This window comes from Aphelocoma coerulescens, chromosome 5, assembly GCF_041296385.1.
Source record: "Aphelocoma coerulescens isolate FSJ_1873_10779 chromosome 5, UR_Acoe_1.0, whole genome shotgun sequence".
Classification (NCBI taxonomy): domain Eukaryota; kingdom Metazoa; phylum Chordata; class Aves; order Passeriformes; family Corvidae; genus Aphelocoma; species Aphelocoma coerulescens.
Genome location: NC_091019.1, coordinates 40398376 through 40422271, shown reverse-complemented (window position 1 = coordinate 40422271; position 23896 = coordinate 40398376). Strand labels below are relative to the sequence as shown.

The 23896-nt window shown below is 35.5% G+C and overlaps 1 protein-coding gene across 9 annotated transcripts in view; it reads left to right on the top strand.

The window, feature by feature from the left end:
* The window catches only part of HEATR5A (HEAT repeat containing 5A), a 65104-nt gene that overhangs the window by 19048 nt on the left and 22160 nt on the right, over positions 1-23896 (top strand). For 7 of the 9 annotated variants that reach the window (XM_069017760.1, XM_069017766.1, XM_069017765.1 and 4 more), the window contains exons 9-22: positions 2192-2447; positions 3561-3716; positions 4410-4660; positions 7038-7149; positions 7991-8143; positions 9435-9534; positions 10228-10337; positions 14560-14723; positions 14842-15017; positions 16389-16494; positions 18865-19055; positions 19490-19649; positions 20747-20936; positions 21546-21715. In XM_069017760.1, the coding sequence (XP_068873861.1) occupies positions 2192-2447; positions 3561-3716; positions 4410-4660; positions 7038-7149; positions 7991-8143; positions 9435-9534; positions 10228-10337; positions 14560-14723; positions 14842-15017; positions 16389-16494; positions 18865-19055; positions 19490-19649; positions 20747-20936; positions 21546-21715 (2295 nt within the window). The remainder of the gene's footprint in view (positions 1-2191; positions 2448-3560; positions 3717-4409; positions 4661-7037; positions 7150-7990; positions 8144-9434; positions 9535-10227; positions 10338-14559; positions 14724-14841; positions 15018-16388; positions 16495-18864; positions 19056-19489; positions 19650-20746; positions 20937-21545; positions 21716-23896) is intronic. The other 2 variants (XM_069017767.1, XM_069017763.1) reach the window with 1 other exon arrangement.

Genomic DNA, 23896 nt, shown 5'->3' with positions numbered 1-23896 from the left:
ATTTTTAATTTAGAACTTATTTCCTTATGTCTGAAAATTAAAGAGAGAAGTTACAAGAAATGATTGAGTCCTTCTCTATAGAGAATTCCAAGTCTAGTTCTGAAAGGATGGTTCTGCTTTGAGTAAGTGCATGAAGAGTAAGGAAAACATAATTTAGTGGAAAAAAACCCAGCATCTGTTTTGCTGTGTTCCAGGATGCTCAAAGCATAGAGTCTTGTTAACTGAACAGGACTGAAGTCAGGCCATATAGTGCACACTCATAAAAACAGTATAGAATTTTCACATAATATCAGCTTGGCTTCATCCTCTAAATATTATCTTAAATGTAAACATGCTAAATTGTAGATATTCAAATGTGAAACCTGTGAATCAAGACTAAAGGTCATGATGAACATTTATGTATTCAACAGCTGTGGTCATTTTAGTATGTTACAATCCCATAGCTATATGATAACCACCTTTGCCAGTAAGGCAGTTTGTCAGTACATTTCAACTTCTGCAGTGCAAAGGATCTTTAAATTAGCTTGAATTACTAACACAAGCTGCCAGATTTTGCAGTGAAACAGCTAGAAGGTGCTCACAAATTGTCTTCTGTGCTCAGGTCTTGCTGAGTGGAAGCATTAACTTTTGGCAGAGAGAACAGAAAAGCTGGGGAACAATAATATGTTGACAGCTATTTGCCTAGAAAATGCATGCCAGAGATTCCTAGGGTGTTCTATAGACAGGGTAGTTTTATTAGTTTTCCAGGAATATATCAGGTATCTCAGTCCAATGTTTTGACTGTTTGTACTGGTTTTTGGAAGTTGTCTCCTTTTTCATACATTTCTATGTTAACACAATAGTACCTGTGCTAGATGGTACACTCAAACTGTACCAGAACAGTTTAAATAGTGCAATGTTTCTGTACAAAAAGCTTGGAAAATAGTGAATTTATCAGTGTGTGTGAGTAGAAAACACTTGCAGTTATAAAATGTATTAATTAGTGATTGCAGGTTATTATGAATTTAAAAATAAGAAAGTGTCTGAAAATGGCTTCTTACATATGGAAGGTTTTATATTTGTTGAAGACAGAGTTTAAAATGAAGCTGTGGCAGACTCTTCACAAGTCTATCCTGTTAAATTCCTCAGTTTTCAAATCTGTAAAACCAGAGTAATGTACTGATGCGTAATGAAGCCTAAGTAGTATTTGTCAAGAACAATAAGCTGCTAACAGGATCTATAATTATTTTGTCTACAATAGTTCCCTTTCTTCTACATGAGTAATTTTGTTGTTTATGTTAGACACAAGGCAAAGTATGTAAGAGGCAAATACAGAAATTGGTGGATATAAGCAATAATTGTGAACTTTCTTATGAAGAATTTTGTGTGTTTGTTTGCATATTCTCTTTTTTTTTGTATTCCATTTTCTTGATCTATTCATTAAAAAAAATCCAACATATGCGCATGGAAGGCAATTGTAGGGGAGCTTATTATGTGGCAAAATAAATGGTCTTGTGGGAATTAGATTTGTAAAGTGATTCTGCATTCTTTCTCTTTGTGGTGACAAACATAATCTTTTATGGTACCTCCATTGCAAGGCAAACAATTAAAATTCATTGGGTTGAAGAACAGTGTCTGGGGCCTGCAAGTGTTCCCTGATTCAGACCCTTTAATAACCAAATTTTCTCTGGGTTATGGGTTATAGTTTTGTAACATAGTAGTTCTTAAAATGCATTCATACATTAAATTTGGGTTCCATGTGCAGAATGTTAAATAGCTGGAAGCTCTTATTCAGTGAGACCAAACACAGTGTTTTACATAACAAGTGCCTGTGCAGGGTAAACTGCCATTTCTCATACTCTGGAATGAGATGACATGGGCAAGCAACTAGAAATAACTTACAGTCAAAGCAGGCTGCGATATTACTAGTGCAGAATCACAGAATGTGCTGAGTTGGAAGAGACCCATAACAGTTTAGATAGTAATTTAAATTATTTTTAAAAATAATATATAGATATAGATATAAAATATTGCAGATACCTAAAAGTGAGGATATATGTGATTTATGGATGCATAAATGTATAAATCATTTCAGTTTCGTGTTCTAGTTGTGGCAATGTGAAGACTTAAAAAAAAAAAGTATGTAGGATAGTTAGCAGTGATTTTCCAGATATTTTGCCCTAAAATATGTTTCTTTTCAAATCTCTTCCAGGCATATGTAGTATTTGTCTCTACATTAGGAGCACAATGGCTTGAAAGGAACTTCTCTGCCTTCCTGTCGCATATTCTAGATCTCGTGTCTCAGTCTCACCCTAAGGCTATTCAGAGTCCAGCGGATGCTATCGGCTGTCGCCGCTGTGTTTCATTCATCCTTCGAGCTACAGTAGGAGGCCTGCTTGGGGAAAAGGCTCAGATTGCAGCTGCCAAGGAGATTTGTCAGGCCATCTGGAAACTGAAGAAAGTTGTGGGTATGGGTCTAACAAGATTATCCATTTGGGCCTCTGTTTTTCCTTTTTTAAGTGATTGTCCAACTACCTAATCCAGAGACTGCAGAAATAGAGTATATAGTGCTGATTTATTACCATGATAATGTAGAGGGCTTTTGATGGACTGCTTTGTTTTTAGCTTGGGCAGGTTATTTGCTTGTGTATGTCTGTGGTTTTGTATGTGTGTACCCACACAAGTATATACAGATTTTGTAATGCTCTAAAATGGTAAATGTACCATTTACCATTTTAATTTAACCATTAACAAATAAAATAATTGCAGTAATAATATAGAGACAATATTGTAAAGTAAGTTAGGTTGGCAGATAATGCATGTCTAGCCAGATCCTGCCTTCCTGTTCAAAGCAGTTGACATGTTGAAGGTTCAAATAAGAAACATTTGTTCCTAATCGACAAATGAGCATTTCTCCTAGAGAAAACAGATCTCTTGCATGATAAGGTCTTGTACACTGCTTTCAGAAAAAGCTGCTGATCTTCCACCATTGGCCTTCTGGAGGAGAAGAAGGAGAATCCTGGACATAACGAATTGTCCTCTGGTGTACAGCTGCATGTTGTATCTGATTTAAATAACAGAATGTTTTGTGTCTAAACAGACGTAGACATTTGTGTCTCAGAAGATAAACTTTTAAAAAACATCATATTTTTCCCTTCCTCTTTGTTCCATCTTTCCGCCTTCTCACTTGCTTGCTCTTGCAAGATTTCATTCTTTTCTTCCCTTTTTTCTTTCCTACAATGCAGTAAAATCTGGCAAGTTATATCAAAGCATGTCTTCTTCAAGTTACTTTTGATGGGGCAGATGATAACACACTTCTTACTTGCTACTATTCCCCATCACGTAAAGATAAGCAATTTGTTAGTTTCCATTTATCTATACTCTTGCGCTCACAGAGGTTACTGCACCATCTTTTTAGTAAAAGAAATGTACTTGTCTCAGTGAAGGTAATCCTTTATGGAAACAAAAATGCTAATGGTAGAAGCTCATTTAGTAATATAAACAAACTCTGTTGGCAAAAACCTTTCTCCCATCTGTTTGATTTTTGGTATGATTTCATGGTGATTTTCTTGTGTTATCAGATGCTGCAATGAGTGACGGTAACTTGGAAACAAAAATTAATACAACAGATGTAACAGTAAGTCAGCACGTGCTTGTGTGTGCACTTCAGGAACTTGGAAGTCTCATTCATGGCTTAGGAACTACAGCAGCACCCTTACTGCAAGACTCCAGTACAGGTACAAGCCCTGAATTATTTTGTGAACCAGAGTACAAATTAAATTTATATTTGTTTGTTCAGTGTGATCTTCTTTGATTTCTTATGGCTGTTCTTCTGGTGCTCAGTCTCCTTACCAGGATCCTCCATAGTTCTTGTGTTATTTTCTGTATTCTTCCAATAAACTTAAAAAAAAAAAGGGGGAAGGAGGGAAAGTTGGCTGCCTTACTGCTGTAGGAAAATTTCAGACATTGCCCAAAGAGTTCTGTATCTTTCCTAACCTGTACAAGAATGTTAATTTAAAAAAATCATCTTTATCAAATTTAACTCCATTAAGGGTTGCTTTTAAAGTCCAACACTTATAATAAAAAGTTTGATTGAGCTGGGTACCTTTATTGTTTTCATTTAGCTGCATCCATGGCATGGATTTCTGCTTCCTTACAGAAGCTTACAGATATTTTCTATGTATAGTGGGGGATAACTGTAATATGTTAGGTTTTCTCCATAATGTTACTTTTCATCCAGGATAAATTTTTCTAAAAAGAGTGTAATTATTTAAATTTGTTACAATTACTTCAAAATAAAAAACAATAGTACTTTTTCAAGAGAAGTATAGAAATTGGATAGCGTTATGTTTGCCAGTCCTGTATATACATTTTCACTTGTTTGACAATCCGCCTCTTTCTTAAGTGTGTTTATGCATTTTATTTTTCAGGAGTTCTGGAAGCAGTAATTTCTGTCATTCTTCATCCCAGTATTTCAGTGAGACTAACAGCAGCTTGGTGTTTGCGCTGTATCGCAGTAGCATTGCCCTCCTATGCGTCCCTGCTGTTGGATCGTTGCATTGAACGTCTTAGTGCATTGAAATCCTGCCCAGAAGCAGTAACTGGCTATAGTTTTGCTGTTGCCGCTTTGCTGGGTGCAGTAAAACATTGTCCTTTAGGAATTCCACATGGAAAAGGGAAGGTATGGTCTGAATACTTTACATATAGGCCATTCTTATATTTTTTTGCAGCAGTATTTACATGTTTTCTTTGTGATATAATCACAATACCCAATGTTACTGATGAGATACTTTGGTTCCTCAAGAAGAGGGCTTTGAAGCATACCATAACTCAAATAAGCATGTGTTTTTCTCACATGTATCAGGATACGAAATTCTCATTTCTTGGAAATGACTCTCAAGTGTACAGGTTAGTCAGGGTGTACAGCAATAACTCCAATTACGTACTCTCTTGAAAATCTTTGGTTAAGTCCAACAGATACACACTTCTGCTTTGTTGTACAGAAACCAACTTATTGCATTAACACAGTCTAAGATGCAACCCTCCTCACTAGTGCAGGTAGGATATGCTGTGCTCTGAAGTTTTAAAGATATGCAGCCATACAAATAAAGACCAGGAAAAGGAGCTGTTTCCATCTTCGTTAGAATTTTATCCATTGAGTTATTCATATTTGGAAAATTGTGGTGCATTACAAATGTCAGCAGTACATGTTAATTCTTTGCATAATGTAGAAACTTACATTCTCTCTTCTGAAAAAGACTGTTTCAGAGTCAATGAACATTAAGAACATTCTGGACATTCAGAGTCCTGACTGATGAACTTTCCCTTGTGATTGCTGAGATCATGCGGGGAGAACAAAATGAATGTAGTTTGCCCACTTATATAGATAAGAAGTGCCATTCAAATACTCTACACCTAAGCAGAGCTGACGTTTCTGTTTAACAGAGAAACACAATTCTTAACAAAGATTTCTTTTAGAAGAATATAATAGGATGAGATAGGACTAGGGAGGAGGTATGGGAGGGCACAGAAAAAAATATGGGAGGAACACTGTATTCTGTACTATGCTGGCAGGGGGAAGAACAGAACAGTTGACAAAAGCCCTTTTCTGCTCTCTCCTAGGAACACTGCCAGATCCCAGACTAGCTCCTCTTCTGAGGAGCAGAAAGAGACCAGTGTTAAATAGAGCAGTTTTGAGAAGGAAGTATCAAACATAGATAATAATGATCTCTAGAGAAGCTGTTTTATATTAATGGATTTTCCTTTGAGAGAGCAGTTAGAGTTGCAGGTGGAACCTAAAGAAAATAAAGTAATTAGTGAATTTATATGTATTTAACATTCAGTGCTATTGCTTATAATTCAGTTTTAAAAAATCCTTCAAATACAAGGCATTCCTCTTAGTATACAGAGAGAAAAATTGTCAGAAATCATTAAATTATGTCCTTTCTACCATGTAAACGCTAGTTTAACTATACTAAGTTGTTAGTGATTTTTTAGTAGTATAATTTTAAAAAGGTACTGGCTTATTTTAGAATCAAATGTATTAACTGTATCTGGAATGTATACAAATACATTTCTTCTTTTACAACCACCTGGTAGCATTATGGAATTGGGGAAACTAATATTTTCAGATTGGAAAAAAGACTTCACATGAAGTTTTGGAAGTGTAAAAATTTCAAACATTGGTGAAACAAACTTTCATGACATTTTAAGTGTGAAAAAAAATTATAGAAGGATGTTTTCTATACTGAAGCTTTTAATGATACTTTTGATAATGACACTTCTTACTTGCAATACTGATTTATGAGCAGTTTGTTTTGGAGACTGGACATAATGCAAGTCATAAGAAATATGTTTAACATATGTGAAACATAATTGAAGCAAACTATATGCAGAATACTTACAGCATTTGTAGCCATACTGTGGTAATTGTGCATGAGTGCAAGGTGTGTTCCTCCACGTAAGTTCTAGGTAGCTTATGCTTTGGTAACAAGTGGAGTCACCTTGCATTTAGCACGTAGTGTGCACGTGCAATTATTCTGGAACAGCTAAAATAGGATTAATTCTAACTATACTATTTTAATTTATTTGTCAGTCATGCCATTTGTTGATTTGAAAAATGGTCAGAAAGAATGATAGGCTTTATTCTGAAACAAGGATAGAAAGATCATTACCACTCTCATCCCTTCTTTTGAGCTGTAAGTCATAGATGTCATGCATACATTGTGGCATAAATAGAATATCAGAACACTTCTATCCTTCCAATGCATATTCCTGTGAGAATTAGCAGTTGTGATTTTACTGCTGATAAAAGAGAGAGTACAAAGCAACAAAGTAGCTTACCTAGTACCCCACAGAATTGTTTTAAGCCATCCCAGACTAGTACTGAAGTCAGGAATTGCAACTTCATGAGCCTGATTTATTGCCAAAGTGTAAGAGGAAGATGACATTCTATCTGGGCACAAGAGAATAGGATTAAGTATTACACCAAACAGTATTGAAAAAAAATTTGGTAGTTACCAAAATGTGATGCTCTGTTTTTCTCTTTTACTTTGAAGGTAATCATGACAGTAGCAGAGGATTTGCTGTGTTCTGCATCTCAGAACAGTCGCATTTCACTGCAGCGAATGCAGGCTGGATGGCTCTTGATAGCTGCTCTCATGACATTAGGTAGTAGCTTTCTACAACTTTACTTTATCTACATTAAGGCGTTCAGTGTTCTGTCTGGTTTTTAGTTGGAGATTTTGTCTAGTTTACTGCTGCACAGTAAGTTTTAAAAACCCAAATGTTGAAATATTTTAGAAAACCTTTCTGAGATCAAAATGTTGTTATTTCTGTCAAATTTGCTTTTTAGTTCATTGGGAGCAATGTGTGAGAACTAGTGATTGGAGTGGGACTGCTATTAATTAAATGTAGATGATAAATTTCAAAGTGAATCTAACCAAATGTCCTAGTGATCATGAAGAATTTTTAAATAGTTGTCACAGCAAAAAATGAGCTAATCATTTGTATTTCCATCTTGTCAGGCATTTGAAATCTTACAGAACTTTCTGATATATATTAATGGTCAGATTATTGACTGTGATCAGTAAATTACTAATAAAGAATGTATTTTATTGGCTTTGGTAATATTTTTAAGGCACTTGCCATGTTTTCAGGTATTATTTCTGCCCAACAACTCCCATTTTTTTCTTATGCTCACTTTTCTGAACATTACTATTGATCATTACATCTCTTCTATGCTGGTGATCCACAGGGTCTATACTTAGTAAAACAGAGATTGTAGTTGGTTTGGTAACATACTAGTAAATATGTCAGTGGGTAGTAATATATGAAAATGAAGTACCAAAACAGTAAACATTTGAGAAATTACATATGAGAAGGCTGAGAAAGTAGCATAAGGTTTTGTTTACTGCTGTAAAGATTTTACGAACACAGAAAAAAAAAAGAACGAAAGAAAGTTTAGTTTTATTAATCCTTGCATTGGCATGACAACTGTCAACATTTACAGGTCCTGCAGTTGTCCAACATCATCTGCCACGAATGCTGTTACTATGGAAGTGCATCTTTCCGTCGTCTCCTAAAGACCTAGAAACAGAGAAGACACGAGGAGATTCATTTACCTGGCAAGTAACGCTGGAAGGTCGTGCTGGTGCTCTCAGTGGTAAGCAGGATTTACTGTCTTTCTCTGCCTATTTATAATTGGTCTCTTAGTTAATTTTCCTTCTGAAAGAACAAGGACATTTCATACTGATTTTTTTTCACTAGCTGGTAAAGGCTATATTCGTTCCCCAACATACATGCTTACATAGCAATATTTACATATAAATATATGTTTCATTTTTCTAAAAAAAGAAAACAAACAAACAAACCAGAGAATTTTTCCTCTCCTCCTTCTAATCAGTTGCTTTTCAACAATAAATGATAATCAGGAAGGTTGCTTCTCTTGTTTAGCAAGCAAATCACAATAATGACTGAAGACCCAAAGTAGGGTCATGTTCTGTTGTTTATCCGGTCTATTATATGTGGCAAATAGTGGTTCTGTTTCCTACTAGGTAACTTACTATAAGCAAAATAGAATTGGTGAGTCATTCAAACATGTTTGTGAGAGTGGAAGGATTTGGATAAAGATTACGATCAGGTAGTTGGGATTCTCAGCCAGGAAAGAGTGCTTTGAATGTGGCTACTCTCTGGTAGATTGCAATTTTTAATCATGAAATACTGTGAATTTGGGTTTCCAAGAAGTTGCTCCAGTGATCTTCAAATACTTAACGTGTTTCAGTCTTGTATTCTAGAGTACTAAAGGGTACTTTGCTTTCCAGTAAACCCTGATAAAGTAATCACCCCTCTCTCTCACTATTAAGATGTATCACAAAGTGTAGAATTCAATAGTAATTTCATTTTAGAACTACCTAAACAATTAACCTGTAAATCTTTTTTCTTTAGAAAGTAGGTATTTAATACAATATATTCTCTAGATGCTTTTGGAAATAAAACTCAAATTTAGTTTTCTGTAAATTATATAGGTATATACATATTAATTGGTTCCTAAAGTACAGTAATTGAACTAAATTTTAATGGAAAACTAGCAAAGTAAGCAGTAGGTCACCTGATCATCCTCCTATTTTCTTTTTATTATTATTATAGAATTATCATGAAGTTGAGTTATATACCATCACTTAGTTCATAACAAAAGGCAAAAAATAATTGCATTTATGTATGCAATTAAAAGTCAGGGTATGAATGTCCAAGCTGAGACACCAAAAGGGTGCATCTGACTTTTTTCATTTGAGATTTTTATCAGTTTTTTCATTTATTGGCCAAAGTATTTTTTTGTTTATTTTCTTCTACTTTTATACATTATTAGTGATGTAATAATGCAATTACTTTGCTAATGTGATTTTTTTTTTAATATATCTCACACTAAGTAAATTGAAATCCAATTCCTTTTCTAGCTATTAAAAGCTTTGTTTCCCACTGTGCTGGTCTTCTTACGGATGAAGTTGTCCAGAGACTTCTTCCTCCTCTCCCAAGTGCTGTTGATTTATTGACACAGTAAGTGTGTATATAAAAGTGTTATTTGAAAAGCTAGAGTAATCTTCTGTATTTGATTAGTGCACTTTCTAAAGAACTTTCTTTTCAAGGGACAAAAATCAGAGTATGTGTTTGCAGATTCCAGTGTCATGTGAAAAATCTAAGGAAAACTTTCTTGCAAGGGTTTTTTCAGTTTTTATATACTGCTTTTTAAATTAAACATGCACATTTTCATTGATATACCATTATTTTTTATAAAATAAGAAACCAATTTCAATAATATGCTTGGAAAAACATCTTTTAGACATGGATATTTTCTGTATTTAATTTCAGATCTAAGCTGGAAAGGGTTTTATAATTTTTAAACTTTTGCCTTTGGAATATAGAACAATTTAATGCGTTTGGGCTCTAAGCTCTAACTTAGAGAAATATATCCACAATAATGTCATAAATATAGGTACAATCAAAGGAAATAGAAAGCTTGTTTATTTCTCTAGTATTAAATAAAAATAATGCTTGGAAATGGACAACAGCCATTTTTTCAGAATATGTGAAATAAATCAGTTTCCTTTTACTATTAGTTATGCAAATCAAAACTGTACTTCTAATATATATAGATTTTAAAAGCATTCAGTAGAGCAGTACAAATGAAACTGAGGTATTACATAAAACTTAAAGTCCCTACCATCTCTGATGTGCTTTTTATATTTTAAGGCTTTCTTCAATATACAAATCATATGGAAATTCCTTAAAAACACCATCAACGGTTTACAGACATAAACTTTATGAATTACTAGCAGTATTGCCCCCAAAGGCCTACGAAGGTACGTATTTCCATACAAAGAGAAATCCATTAAAATACCATGGGCTCATTTTTAAGTTTTTGTCCAACACACATTCAGCCAGCAAAGATTAGTTCCACCTTTTCTAAAAAAAAAATTTTATTCCCTCTATATAAGTTTGATGAATTGTAGCAAAGTCACTGTGGTTTTGAAAAGCTAGTGTTCATGATCTTTTTTCCCTTTTCCTAATACAAATACAGACCTCTGTTAAGAGAGATGCTTTTGCTCTATTTTTGGTTGAAACTTGAAGTTAGACATCGTTTCAATTTCAAGCTAGTTGAAAAATTTCTTTTCTTTGATGCCTGCTTTACTTTTCCCTTGAATCCTAATTTCCCAAAGGTGTAACCTTAGCTTAAACTAATTGCATATAGACCACTGAAAGAATTCAAATTAATTGATTTAACTAAGCATATATTACAGACAAATTAATCTGATCCTGTGCAGATTGTGGATAAAAGGTTTGTATTTAAGGAACAGTTTCAACAAAATCTGGGGATTGACTTACTTTTTAGAGGAGAACATAACAAAAAGAATCTAGGCCTCTAATCCATTAAATATGCAATGTAGTTGGATGGGTCTAACTTTTCAGCTAAAATATTTATTATCTTTGTTATCTTTAAATCATTTGCCATACAGTAGTGTATGGACTGCAGCAAGGAACCATAGTGTTTTTGACAGCTGTAAAGAGAAGTACAGGGTATTCTTCAGGACAGAGACAATATGGAGCAACCACGCTCTAAGTTAGCTGTGTCCTCTGTATCTTGGAGGGAATCCTTACTCAAATAATCTGCTCCATCTAGTGGTAACTGCTAAGAGGATCGGGACAAATCCCTGACCTATGCCTTAAAAGCTGTTGTCACATTAGGAGTCTGTATGTAATGAAGCATAGTGTACAATACTCACTTGTGACTGAAGATTGCACCCCGGTCCCTGAGAGCAAGTTATTCCTTTTGTTCTTGAATACAGGAGCAACATGTCATAGAATACAAACATTTGGGTATGGCTGGGTTTGGCAGTTTCTTGGTGTGTTTGGGATTTTTGCATATGTTCTAACTTCACTGAAAATATACGGTGTTTCACAGTGTGACCTGCAAAATATAACTCTCGTGAGAGACCAGTCTAGTTGAGGATGCTGCATTCTAGATCCAACAAATAAAGAAAAAGCTTGATAAGTTTGTTACAAATAAGTTGACACCCCCCTGAAAGCTTTGAAAATAGCCTTAGAATCAAAACAGTAATTTGACAGGTATAGTCTCAGAGGTGTCCACCCATGTGTAGTACAGCAGTATGAGAATGGGGAAGGAATGGAAGTACATACATTGCCAGAACTTACTTTTATATATTTTAACATATAAGTGTGCATCATTTAAAAATGCGATGAAAAGTTTCTAAGGTAAAACTGAAACAAATACCATTCTTTCCATAATATTTCCAGTATGATAGCTTCATGCAGAAGCTGTATGTCTTTGCAAATATTGGGAATTTTAAAAATACATTGTTTGGGGAAACAATATCACTATGAAACTCAGAATGCTTTTTTCAATGTCTAAATTTAGTTATTATAATTAGTACTGTTGTGTTGCACAGCATGGCACATTTTACATGGCTCAGAGTGACACACTGAAAAGCTTTCACCTCTTCATGGTTTTATTTCTTTTGTATTTATTTTCGTCAATCCAGGTAGTTAGCCAGACGATAGAAAACTGTAAGTTACTTCTTTTTAAGAAAATTGGTGATAGAAACATATACCAGGAGTTGTAATACAAGCTTTTAGTATTTGCAAATAATGTGCAAAGCTTGTTTTCTTTAGTACAAGAGGAACAAAACAAAATACCCAAGAAAATAAACAGTTGAAAACAGACTGTTCATATACCCAAGCTCCTCTGTCAATTCATGCCTTTAGATTTGTGTGGCCTGAGATACTATGACTTGTTTAGGCTCTGTTTGGTCCTTTCCTACTCACTTTCTGCCTCTTTGATGTTCCTTTTATTGCTTTGTCATCTCTCAAAATCATATCTGCTCAACCAGCAGAATTTTGCAAAATTTTACCATGAGTGTACACGAGTCATAACTGATTTTTTTTGCATTATTTCAGCAATAACAGATATGAGAAGAACATATTAGGTAAACTTGAACATCAGTGAAATACATTTAACATGTTTTAGTTGCTGTCTTCCATCATGTGTGAATGGTTAAGACCTGTAATTTATCTGCTCCAAAGTATGAACTTGTTAAAGCTGGGGAAAGCTGGTTGTGTTTCTAAGATGACAAGTCGTATTTGTGATCATTTTCATGTGTCATTAATTTTTGATTATAATGTGCTCATGTTTTTGAGGCTAAACATTTATTCGTTGTGAGTTAATATAAAAAGTTTGATATTGTCCAAATTGAAAATTTCACAAAAATAATTTCAGTAGTTTGAATTCTATTAGGTTTCTTGATGTTTCGTGTTGTCTGAAATGAATATGTTTTGTCAGACAACTCATTAAGGTTCTTTCCATTCTTCGGCTTTTTGTGCTTGTTGTGTTCCACTGTTTAAACCATAAAATTGAATACAAGCATTCACTTTTCTTTCTTAATAGGATGAGATGAATAGCTAGAATGCTGAAACAGCATTCTGGCTTAAAATTTTGAGCTGTTTTGCATTGGGGTAATATTGTTTGAAGTGTTGAGGATTGCCAACTGTCTGGGACTAAAATAAATGTTTATTTGGTCAAAAAATGCTGGATATCTCCATGAAATCTTATTTCAAAAACTGGTTTTTTTCATAGGAAGGGGATTTTTTAAAAGAAATTTTGTTGTGATGACTAATAATGAAAAAACAGCTTCTAGTTGTTCAGTGTCATGGTTTTTTTAAAGGCTCAATTTCTATTCCTCTCACACATTATCTGTACGCCTTGCAATATATGTGATAGTGCAAACATTTTGCATTAAGATTTGAGTAAAGCACTTTGGGAAAATTATATACTTGCTTAATTAGTCAGGGAGGCAGGCAAAGCAACAGATGCCTGCAGGGGAGACATGCTGATAGGGCCAGGAGGTTGACAGGTCGGGGGAGAGCAAGTCAGCTTCTCAGAACAGATTCTGTTTTCAGGAAGGGTTAAGTAGCTGGTTGCAGCTACCATCTCCAACTATACTAATAACTGTGCTCATGCTCATGAGGTGCTGATAACTGTGTTGTCCCACTTTTTGGAACTTCCATGTGTTGAAAAATTTTAAGCAACTGTAGTGCCAACATGTAATTGTGTGATCAACTAACAACAAAACTGAATGCAAGGAATTGGATATGTGGAGTTAAGTTCCTGTCCTTCTCCCCTCTCCACGTCTTAGTGCTGATATTTCCCAATTCATGAGGACTTGACTTTTCAGTCTTAATGCTCTGGAGGTAAATTCTTATGTAATATTTGTATAAAGACTGTGTACATTCTTTAAAATCAGTTCTGCAGTGTTTTTCACCACAATTACAAACCAGTCCTTTCTCATCACATGTGGTTCAGCACTGGAAATGTTCTCTCACAACAAAGCCTGTTTTAATAACCTCAGTAGTCTGACTCAAAGTGCCCAGTGTTGTAGTATTATGTACAGCCTTGTCAGCAGTATTATGTGCAAAAATATGTGAAAGTTTTAACTACCGGTGTAATTTATCATAATGTAACCTACAGTAAACTCCTCCTGCTTTGGTTTTTGCATGCAAACTCCTAAAATAGGGCACTGCATTAATCAGCTTTTGGTTAGTTATCAAACCTATGGATGTTTTAAACTACTTCTGCTTGCCAAGTCCAAGTATCCCTTTGTGATTATGTAATACATTCTGTGGCATTAATTTTCAGGAAATAGAAGAAAATATGGCTATGTTCATAACTGCCTTTTCTCCTTTAATTTATTTATTATTTATTTATTATTTATTTATTTGTTTCCCTTTTAATTTATTTGTAAATGTAACTAATTTATTGCATTATCAGTTGTATGGCATTATGCCTTCTGTAAAGGTAAAACTCTCTGATTTTCAGCTTCTTAGCTTGCTTATGTCGGGTACTGCTCTGTGGTTTCCCCTCTAACAGAGAGTCTTCTCTAATTAACTGTTTGAAGACTAAAGAGAAATGTTAGATGGATGTTACTATTTCAGGATCAATATATTGCTCCCAAAATTGCTTGTGGCAAGTAACTAATGAAGTGTTTTGAATATTTTTTCTTTAATTTAAAGGAAACTTCAGTGCTGTTCTAAAAGAGTTAGTGACTGACTTGACTGTCCCAGATAGCCAGATTGATGCCTCTACATTCCTGCTTCCACCCCTTTGTCATGAGAACGATCTCCTTTTACTCGGTCCCCTACTGCAGGAGACTGACCACCGATTTATTGAAGAGCAGGTACTTTTTGGTTTTATTATAAAGGTATTATTGTATTTTCATACAGTTGTAGTTATTTGGGTCAGTACTCATTTAGACATGGTCAAAAATATGGCTATCACTTTTTTCCTTCTTACAGCTCCTTTTAGGTAACAGCATAGCTGGTGGCAGCTTGGAGTATGACCCTTACTCAATTTTTGAGAAATTTGCGAAAGGGGATTCAGTACCTAAACCACTACCTCCTGCATTATCTGTTATCAGTGCAGCAACTCGACTTTTTGGAGTTATGTTTTCCCACATAACAGAATCTCACAGGTAAAGTAGTATCTGTAACTGCTGGGGAATTTAGGAGGTGTTATAAGATGGTTACAGTGTTTGACATTGAATACAGAAGAAAACAGTTCTGGAAAAAAAATAATTTTTTGCATAAGTGGAGTCTGTAGACCATCTGAACAGCATAATTCAGACCACCACATTATTGGACTTCTCTCTTTAAGGTTACTGACAACAAAAAAGCACATCCAGCAGGAGGTTACAGCAAATTCTGTGGACCAAGAAAAATGTTTTGTTTTGATAGCCAGATCAAAATGGAAGCTATTTGGAGAGCTATTACACAATTTTTGTGGTGCTTAATGCATAATACATTCTTTATAAAAAGTGGATGGGAAGAAATAAGAGAGCATGTCTTAACAGTTCTGTCAAGGTACAAGAATGCTTAAAAGACATCAAAAACTTCTCTTGGGTTTTTGTCTGTATTTTTTCTCGCCGCATACATGGCATTTTGGTTTGTTTCACATTTATAAGCACACTGATTGCTAAAGCATAAAATTCCTGAAGATTTTTGAATGCAGTTTCTTCTTCTGTGTGCTGCTGGTAATAATTTTGTATGCAGCTTTAGAGCAGATGAGTTATTTTAAAATCAAATAGCCTTATATTTTCAAAGCCAGCTGTAGTTAGACCTCAAATGTTAGATCATGATCACTATCGCTGGTGATGGTTTTATAGTTTCCTGTGTGGGATGAGTGTTTAGTGTTGATGAGTCCTGAGTCTTGATGTCTTCACAACTTTGAATGCTTGGTATCTAGTGTAAGTTCCAGGCAGCTGCTTGTATATGAGAATACCTGCCAATAAAATTGCCACAAGATATATTTGTTCTTCTGACCTGCCTTTACTTCTTCATTCTGTCTTCATTGACTACTTTTATTTTGGATTTTTTTTCTATGGTTTTTTTTTTGCCCCAACTGTCACCAGCTTGCTGGTTGGTTTTCTTCATCTGTTTCTCAAGACCTGAATTAATTGATGCAGATAAATACATTTTCATTTTATTTTTCCTTTTCCCCCTCCTTTCTCAATCGTAAGTCAAAATGCATTATTCCCGTATATTCCTTTTAATAATGTCTGTTTAATCTTACTTAGATATACGTATTCACAGATAATCACTTATAAGGAAACAAATATAAAAAAATTTCATGTTCATATAGGGAAGTTCATATTCTGAAATGGAATATGCAGGGTTTTTTGTAGTAGACGGGGATGTCTGTTGAAGGAAAATGCTCAGGAGTTAATTTATTCTACCTCTGTTTCAATAATAAATAGGTTTTATTATGGATTTTAAAATAAAATTTAAAAGCTTTATTTATTTCTTTAATTTTCAATTCTGTGGTTTCTCTTCTGTTTTTGTATAAGGCTCCAGGTGTTAGAACAGTTGTTGAATTCCATAAAGCAAACAAAAGGATCTCGACAACAAATAGTACAACTGCATGTTGTGTCAGCCTTTTCTTCTTCCTTAAAGGTAAATCTGCTCTCTCTCTCCCCTTTGTTTCTCTCTCTCTCTCTCTATTAAACCATAGCATCTCTTGGTTCAAATACATCAATTGCTGTGGTTTAAACCGAGCCACGCAGCCACTTGCTCACTCCCCCCACAGTGGGATGGAGGAAAGAATCGCAAGAGTAAGAGTGAGAAAACTCCTGGGTTGAGATAAAGACGTTTAATAGGGAAAGCAAAAGCCATGCACACAAGCAAATCAGAACAAGGAATTAATTTCCTGCTTCCCATCAGCAGGCAGGTGTTAAACTGTTGCTAGAAAAGCAGGGGTCTATCTTGCCTAACAGTCACTTGGGAAGACAAAAACCATCACTCCAGAAATTCCCTTTCCTCCTCCCAACTTTATATGCTGAGCATGATTCCATGTTAAAGGAAGAGCTGTTGCAGGGGCATTCTCACACTGTTCAAGGAGTTGCACACAGACCACCCGAGACTTTAGGTGCTGGGACAGGAAACCCTTTGCAGTGGGCAGCCCCAGTGAGCAGACAGGTGTCCCCTTCATCTCCTTGTTGTCACATACACTCACTGTCTGGTGTGCTTCCTCCTTCTTCCATCTTAACTCCGGGTTTCCCGGAGCAGAGTGTCAGGCGTCAGATTTATAAAACCAAGTTATTTAATGGAGTTATACAGCAGCAGGTCAGCTCAAGCTGGGTGTCTCTGAAGTACTCAGAACAAAAATCCCTAGGCAATTATACCCTTATGATTTATGCACCTACCCTTCATATGCTCTTTATGTGCCTTGCATGTGTCTCTGGGTCCAGTGGTGACTTTTGGTAAGGGGTCTTCTAATATGTTGCTGGGTTCTTTCCCTGTGTCTGTGCAGGTAGGTGGTTCGTGAGGAATTGCAGCTTCTGCTGCCAGCTGTAGTCTCCTGATCTTCTGGTTTGCGTTTCTGATGCATCTGCTCTCTGGCAGAGCATGGAAAATTTAAAAAGCCTTGGACTTAGGATAAACATTACCTAGCAACAATCAAAACATCAGCGTGTTATCAATGTTCTTGTACTAAAGACAAAACACAGCTTTGTACCAGCTACTAGGAAAATTACTCAGAAAATTAACTCCATTCCAAACAAAAACATCTCTAGGTGTAAGTTCAGAGATATTGGTCTATGGCTTCATCTAATCCAGCTACTCATGCTCAGCCAGTAAAGTTTTGCAAGCAACATCCTAAATTACTGAGTGTTTTACCTCTGTGTAACTCATTCTACTTAAAACTTATTTATGCTAAACAACTATCTCTTGACAGCCATGTGGTATGGAATCTCTGTCTGGTCTGTTGGGGTCACCTGTTCCAGCTGTGTTGCCTCCCAATTCCTTGTGCACCCCCACTCCGCTCACTGGTGGGGGTGGCACAAGAAGCAGAAAAGGCCTTGGTTCTGTGTAAGCACTGCTCAGCAATAACAAAAACATCTCAGTATTGTCAACCTTGTGTTCAGCACAAATCCAAAACATGGCACCATGCTAGCTACTGTGAAGAAAATTAACTCTACCCCAGTCCAAACGAGGATAGTACACAGAAGTTTTTGTTTTGATTAACAATCAAGGTGATCAGTCCTGTTTTCTATGGTGATACATTGTTTTGTGATGGCATAGCTTTCTTGAGTGCAAAGGAATCACTGTTTAAGTTTTCTCCTTTTTGAATATTAGTTTTAGGGAAACCTGTTCTAGTACACTCTAGTGTACCAGCATCCATACAAGTGTCATTCAAATAAGAGAGATATGGAAAAAATCTGTTTGTATCATTTCTGTCTTTGTCACTGTCTTTCATATTTCTTACTGTATAAATAAAAAAGTAACAATTGGTAAAATAAAGTGATGTCATAATTATCTGCCATTTGTTCATTTTCCCTGATGCTTTATTTGTATTTTCCTCTGTTCATGTGCAGTTTTCATTCTTCTCTTCTTAGGCAAAATGTTTTCAGAATAGGCAAGAACTTTTATTGTACAATATTTGTATTTGGGGCATATTTAGTGTGCAATCCAGATAACTGGGGTAGCTTTTGCTCATGCTCTTATTTTGGACTCAGATTTCTCTTTGTGTTATTCTGTTCTCAGTGGTTTTCTTCTTCTAATGTGTTGGTTTATCTGGTTCTACTGCAATCTATCCAGGATTTCCTAAAATCATAATGTTGATACTATAATGTTGTGCTGTGATGTACGGTTATGTGGGTTTGGACATCTGACTCTCAAACCACCAAATTAAAAGAGAGGAATTCCTCAGACAAAGGGGAAGAAAATCAAAATCCTTCTACAGGTCTTGTATTTTTTGCATGACTGACAGAAAAGCACACTCTGATTATTGTCTAACTGTTTAATATACTTAATGTCTATTTTTAGCATTTGGCTAACTGCAAGGGAAGTTTAGGTTCAGAAGAAGTTAGAAGATCTGCCCTGATGTTGGTAGTGGGTGCCTTGGAAAGCAGTAATCCACTTCTAAGATGTGCTGCTGCAGAGTGTTTGGCCAGGTTGGCACAGGTGGTTTCCGACAGTGCCTTCACTGCTGGATTAGCGCAACTCAGTTTTGACAAGTAAGTTCGAAATAAGCGTGAAAAGATACTGGTTGAGTTTATAAAAGTGTTGGAGAAATCTACCTGACACCTATTATGATAATTTTTAAAAGCTGTTTTCCTTCGTGAATTTGATGTCACTTCAGAAATCAACAGGAAAAAGCACTGCCTGAGTTCTGCATGTATTTCTTAGTGTAAGACTATCTTAAGTAAGCATGTAGACTTTCAAATTAATTAAATCAGCTGCTGTTCTAGCAACATCATTTAAGTGTATCTAAAATATTTTTGGTACTTTCTTCAGATAAGAGACAATGCATGAACTTAGAATTTTGGAAATATAATAGTATCTAATAAAATTTTTTGCTGATTATATACCAGAAATTTCATTTGTAGATGTGCTTATTACGTAGTAAGAGTCTTGGTGATTAAACTAACAGTTTTCTTTCAATTAATAGGCTTAAATCTGCTAGGGATGTGGTATCAAGAACAGGTCATTCTTTGGCTCTGGGATGTCTGTATAGGTACCTAGGAGGAATAGGTTCTACTCAGCACCTGAATGCATGTGTTGGAATCCTTTATACTTTGTCTCAGGACAGTACTTCTCCTGATGTACAGGTACTTGTCACTTATATAAAAATGTTATGTTACGAATGTTATGTTACAAATTAAGTGAATTATATTCTGGAGTTTAAGGTTCTTTTTCTTGTAAGAATAACACTTCACAGCCTCATAGGCATACCTCACAGGTAATGGCTGGAGCAACAAAGGCAATGTAGAAGACAGTCCCTGTTCAAAATCCACCTTCAACATCTTCCATAGCAAGAACTATGATGAGATGTGGGAGGTTCTTATTCAGTGATCTGCGAGACTGATAAGGCTCACCAAAACCAGTACCTAATGTTTTAGGGATTGATTAGTTTCACATTCACCTATATCTTGACTTTGATTAGATAGTACCTAGGGTTTTTGTTGATGAGGGATTTTTTTTTTTGTATCAGTTTTTGTCTCTTTTACAGTGTTTACCTCAGCATTTTTTGTTGAAGGGTCATATAGTAAATAAAAGGGATTTGTAGCCTAAATGCTGTAGAACTTGGTGGATATACATCCTTGAGTAAGGCAAGAAATTTTGAAGACTAATTAATGTTATTTCTCTGTGGCTAAAACTGTTATCTGTCAGAATAGCTTTGAGAGACATTGAGTGTATTTAATGTTTTTGTCTAAATATCAGTTAAAGAATTTTTAAAGCTTTTTCCACAGTATCTTTGCACAAAGAAGAACTGTTTGTTGACATTGGTGCAACGTAACTGTGACTACAACAGTAGGTTGTTTCAGCAACTCTAGTATTTTTTCACAATTTTGTTCTTGCACAAGGAACTGTAAGAAATTTTTAAGTAATAGAATATAATTAAGGAATAATAATCACAGTTAAACTCATTTACTATTACATTCAATTTTTTGTTTATTAACAATGACAAATTTAAACTGGTTGTTTCATTGCACAACATACAGTTCCTTGTAAAATATTCAAAATGGCTTATTCAACATCAGATTCATAAAGTTTCTGTGTATAACCTCTCTATTTGTTCCTTTGGAACCTAGAAGTGCAACTTCTATTACACTTCATTACTGAATTACACTTTTAACTATCAAATTTTTAAAAGGTTTTATGTATATCATATGGACATTACATGACTGCTTCTCTTATTTTACAGGCATGGGCACTACACTCTCTGTCATTAATAGTAGATTTGGCTGGGCCCTTGTATCATGTGCATGTGGAACCTACCTTATCTCTTGTTCTCATGTTGTTGTTGAGTGTGCCTCCTGCTTACGCTGAAGTTCATCAAAGCCTTGGTCGCTGTTTAAATACACTTATTACCACTCTGGGCCCTGAGTTGCAAGGTATATAGCATAAAAAAGTGTCAACTTTGTTTGCTGTAGCAACTGAATTGCTAAACATTGTTTGAATGTGTGTGATTGCACTGTAACAAGTAAGCAGATGCTAAGTTTCTTTGCATAGTTGTAAGACAGTATTTCATAGGCCATGACTTTATGCAACCAAGATGACATGACTGCTAGCTTTCCAAAATAGCATCTCTTGACATAATTTCCTTTGTTTGAACTGGTTCTCCAAGCCTTGCCTTGGGCTGAAATTTCTTACATGAATTTTACATTTTACAGTTCTTACATTCTTGCATCTTATAATTCTAGCATGAGAACAGAAGGTGTTCATATTTCAAGAGTTTTAAGTTTTCAATATTTCAAGAGTTAGGCACCCGTCTATGTCTTAGTTATGATACAGACATGTAAAATTTGCATCTAAATCACCAGAGAACAATGTGATCACTACTCATTGATATCAAAGTATAGCACAGGTACAAGGATCATCCTTTAGGAGGATGAACATTATGGCTGGCTTGGGAAAAAGACAGGTTATCTGGTTTATTAAAAATAGATATGTTTTAAAACCAAACAAAAAAAAACACCCTACCTTCTTTATTCTCAATATAGGCAGCAGTACAACAGTGTCAGCCTTAAGAACTTCCTGCCTTTTGGGCTGTGCAGTGATGCAGGATAATCCTGACTGCCTTGTTCAAGCTCAAGCCATCTCTTGCCTTCAGCAGCTCCACATGTTTGCTCCTCGACATGTCAACTTGTCTAACCTTGTAAGCTGCCTCTGTGTGAGTATATATTTACTAGTTTATATCCTTGTATTTTAAAATTTGTTCATATTTTTCATAAACACTTAAAAAATGCAGATGTTCCTTTAAGCAGAGAAACTGATCACTATGTAGGTGTGAGGTGTTTCCTGTTCTCCTACAGGCAAGTATTCTATATATCTTCATTTTTTTCCTCAGTTCCTGCTTCCCCTTTACAAGATGAGCACATTCTGTAGAAATCTTGGCCTTCTGAACTGCTTGCAAGTGCAATCTGCTGTTCTTATTAAGACCAGTTGTCTGGCAGGGTATACGATTCAATACAACTTTTTGCTGGATTTTTACCAGCTGGTTTATGTTGGCAAATTTTTTCCCTCTGCTGCTTCTTGTGTCTTGGTTGAAGGATTGATTTAAAAAAAAATTGTGTATAATTACTGGGAATTGTTTTGTTTCATTTTGTTTTTTCATGATGCTGAAAAATTGTAGATTTCTCTGTTTTGTAATTTCTGTGGTACTAATGCTTCAGTGTACTGACATCTTGGCAGTCAGTATAAAAATTTCTAACACATAAGTAATAGTCAAATCAGGTCTTTGGAAAAAATAAACAAGACTTTTTCAGCCTGTTTGACAAAGAGAGGGGGGAGTTTATTTGCTGGGTGGGATTTGGAGTTTTTTGGGGGGTTTGTTTTCACACAGTATCTCTCTGTCTCAGAATAGCTGCTGTTCTGAAGTACTTACTTCTATTAAAAAAAAAAAAAAGTCATTTTCTGGTGGCTATTAGCCTTGGTGGATTTGGGGGGGGTTAGCTAGGGGGGGGGTTGGTTGGAGGGTTTTGGAGGTTTTTTTTTAATAAGACCGTCTTGTCTCACTGTCAGTCAGAGAGACAGAAAAATCCACAGACAGAAAGATGTGGTAGGATTTTGTTTTAATCTCATCTATTTCCACACAGTTCTTACTCACATCTTCCATTGGGTAGCACTTGTATATTGATACTAAACATATATTAATTTTGTTTAAGGTTTAGATTCCTTACATTTTCTTTATTTAGTTGGACTGGAAACATGACTGTGGGAGCTAGGAAAAACTGAGGAAGGTTTTTCTGCCCCACACTGTGATACACATGGGTATGCTAGTTTCAGAAGAGCTGGAACTAATCTGAAGTGTTCTTTGTTTTAACATACACTAACAATTATTTTCTCTGGGTAAAACATAGTTCTTCTTGCATTGATAAAATGACAACAAACCATGTCAGTCCATCTCTTGCTTGGAGGATGTGGTAGCACTTGGGAGCATTTCTAAGCCCATGTACAGTCTGCTTCTATCTAACTAATACTAAGTACCTACTAATAAAGAGGATGTAATGACAGAGTTGTCTTGTCTATATAATATTACTAACTTTTATTGTTTCTGCAGGTTGTCTCAAAGTACTTCATGCAGCAGTTTATGAACTTCATAATACTAATTTAGTCAATTCAGAAGCAGGGGTCATGGCTTGATTGTGTGTGTTCATGCACCTGTGCATGTTCCCCTCTATCCCAGAAACTATTGTGGGCTTCCTGAGAGAGGAGTCCACCAGAGTCAGTGGCCTTACATGGGTGACCTTTTCTCATTCTAATGAAATTTCCAATGTTGCTGGCACTGACAATTCAGTAAATGTCAATATGTCTCTGAACAGTGTCATAAACAAGGTTCAAGTTGTGCTTTGCAGGTCTGTGAGAAGATAATTGCACAAGCAGAATTCTGCATTTGTAAAGCTCTACATCCATCTGTGTAGTTTCCACCCACTAAATCACCATCTCATTAGGGAAGCAGAATAAGTTATTGGATCTGAAGTCTGCCCTTCATTGTGCTGTTTATTTGCAAGGTAGCCCTCAGCTAGTTACTCTTCATGAGTTTAAATGTCTGCAACTTGGAGAACAAGGTGTGATGGTCCTCCTTTGCATTGTATTTTGAAGTCTTAAGGGGAAGTAGCATGCAAAAGCTAGGCCCTAGATCATGCAATATTCACCATTGCATTCTTTATTTAGGGAAGAAAAACAGGAGAGGAAAAGAACCTGAGGTCAGATGAGCGATCTTTTTCCCCTTCATCTATAGAAACATGAATTTGCACTCATAAAATCTTGAAAACAAATGTCCAAACAATTTTTTTTTTACTTCTTTTAGTAGCATTTGAACCAACTCCTCTCTCCACCCTCTTTCCCCAAG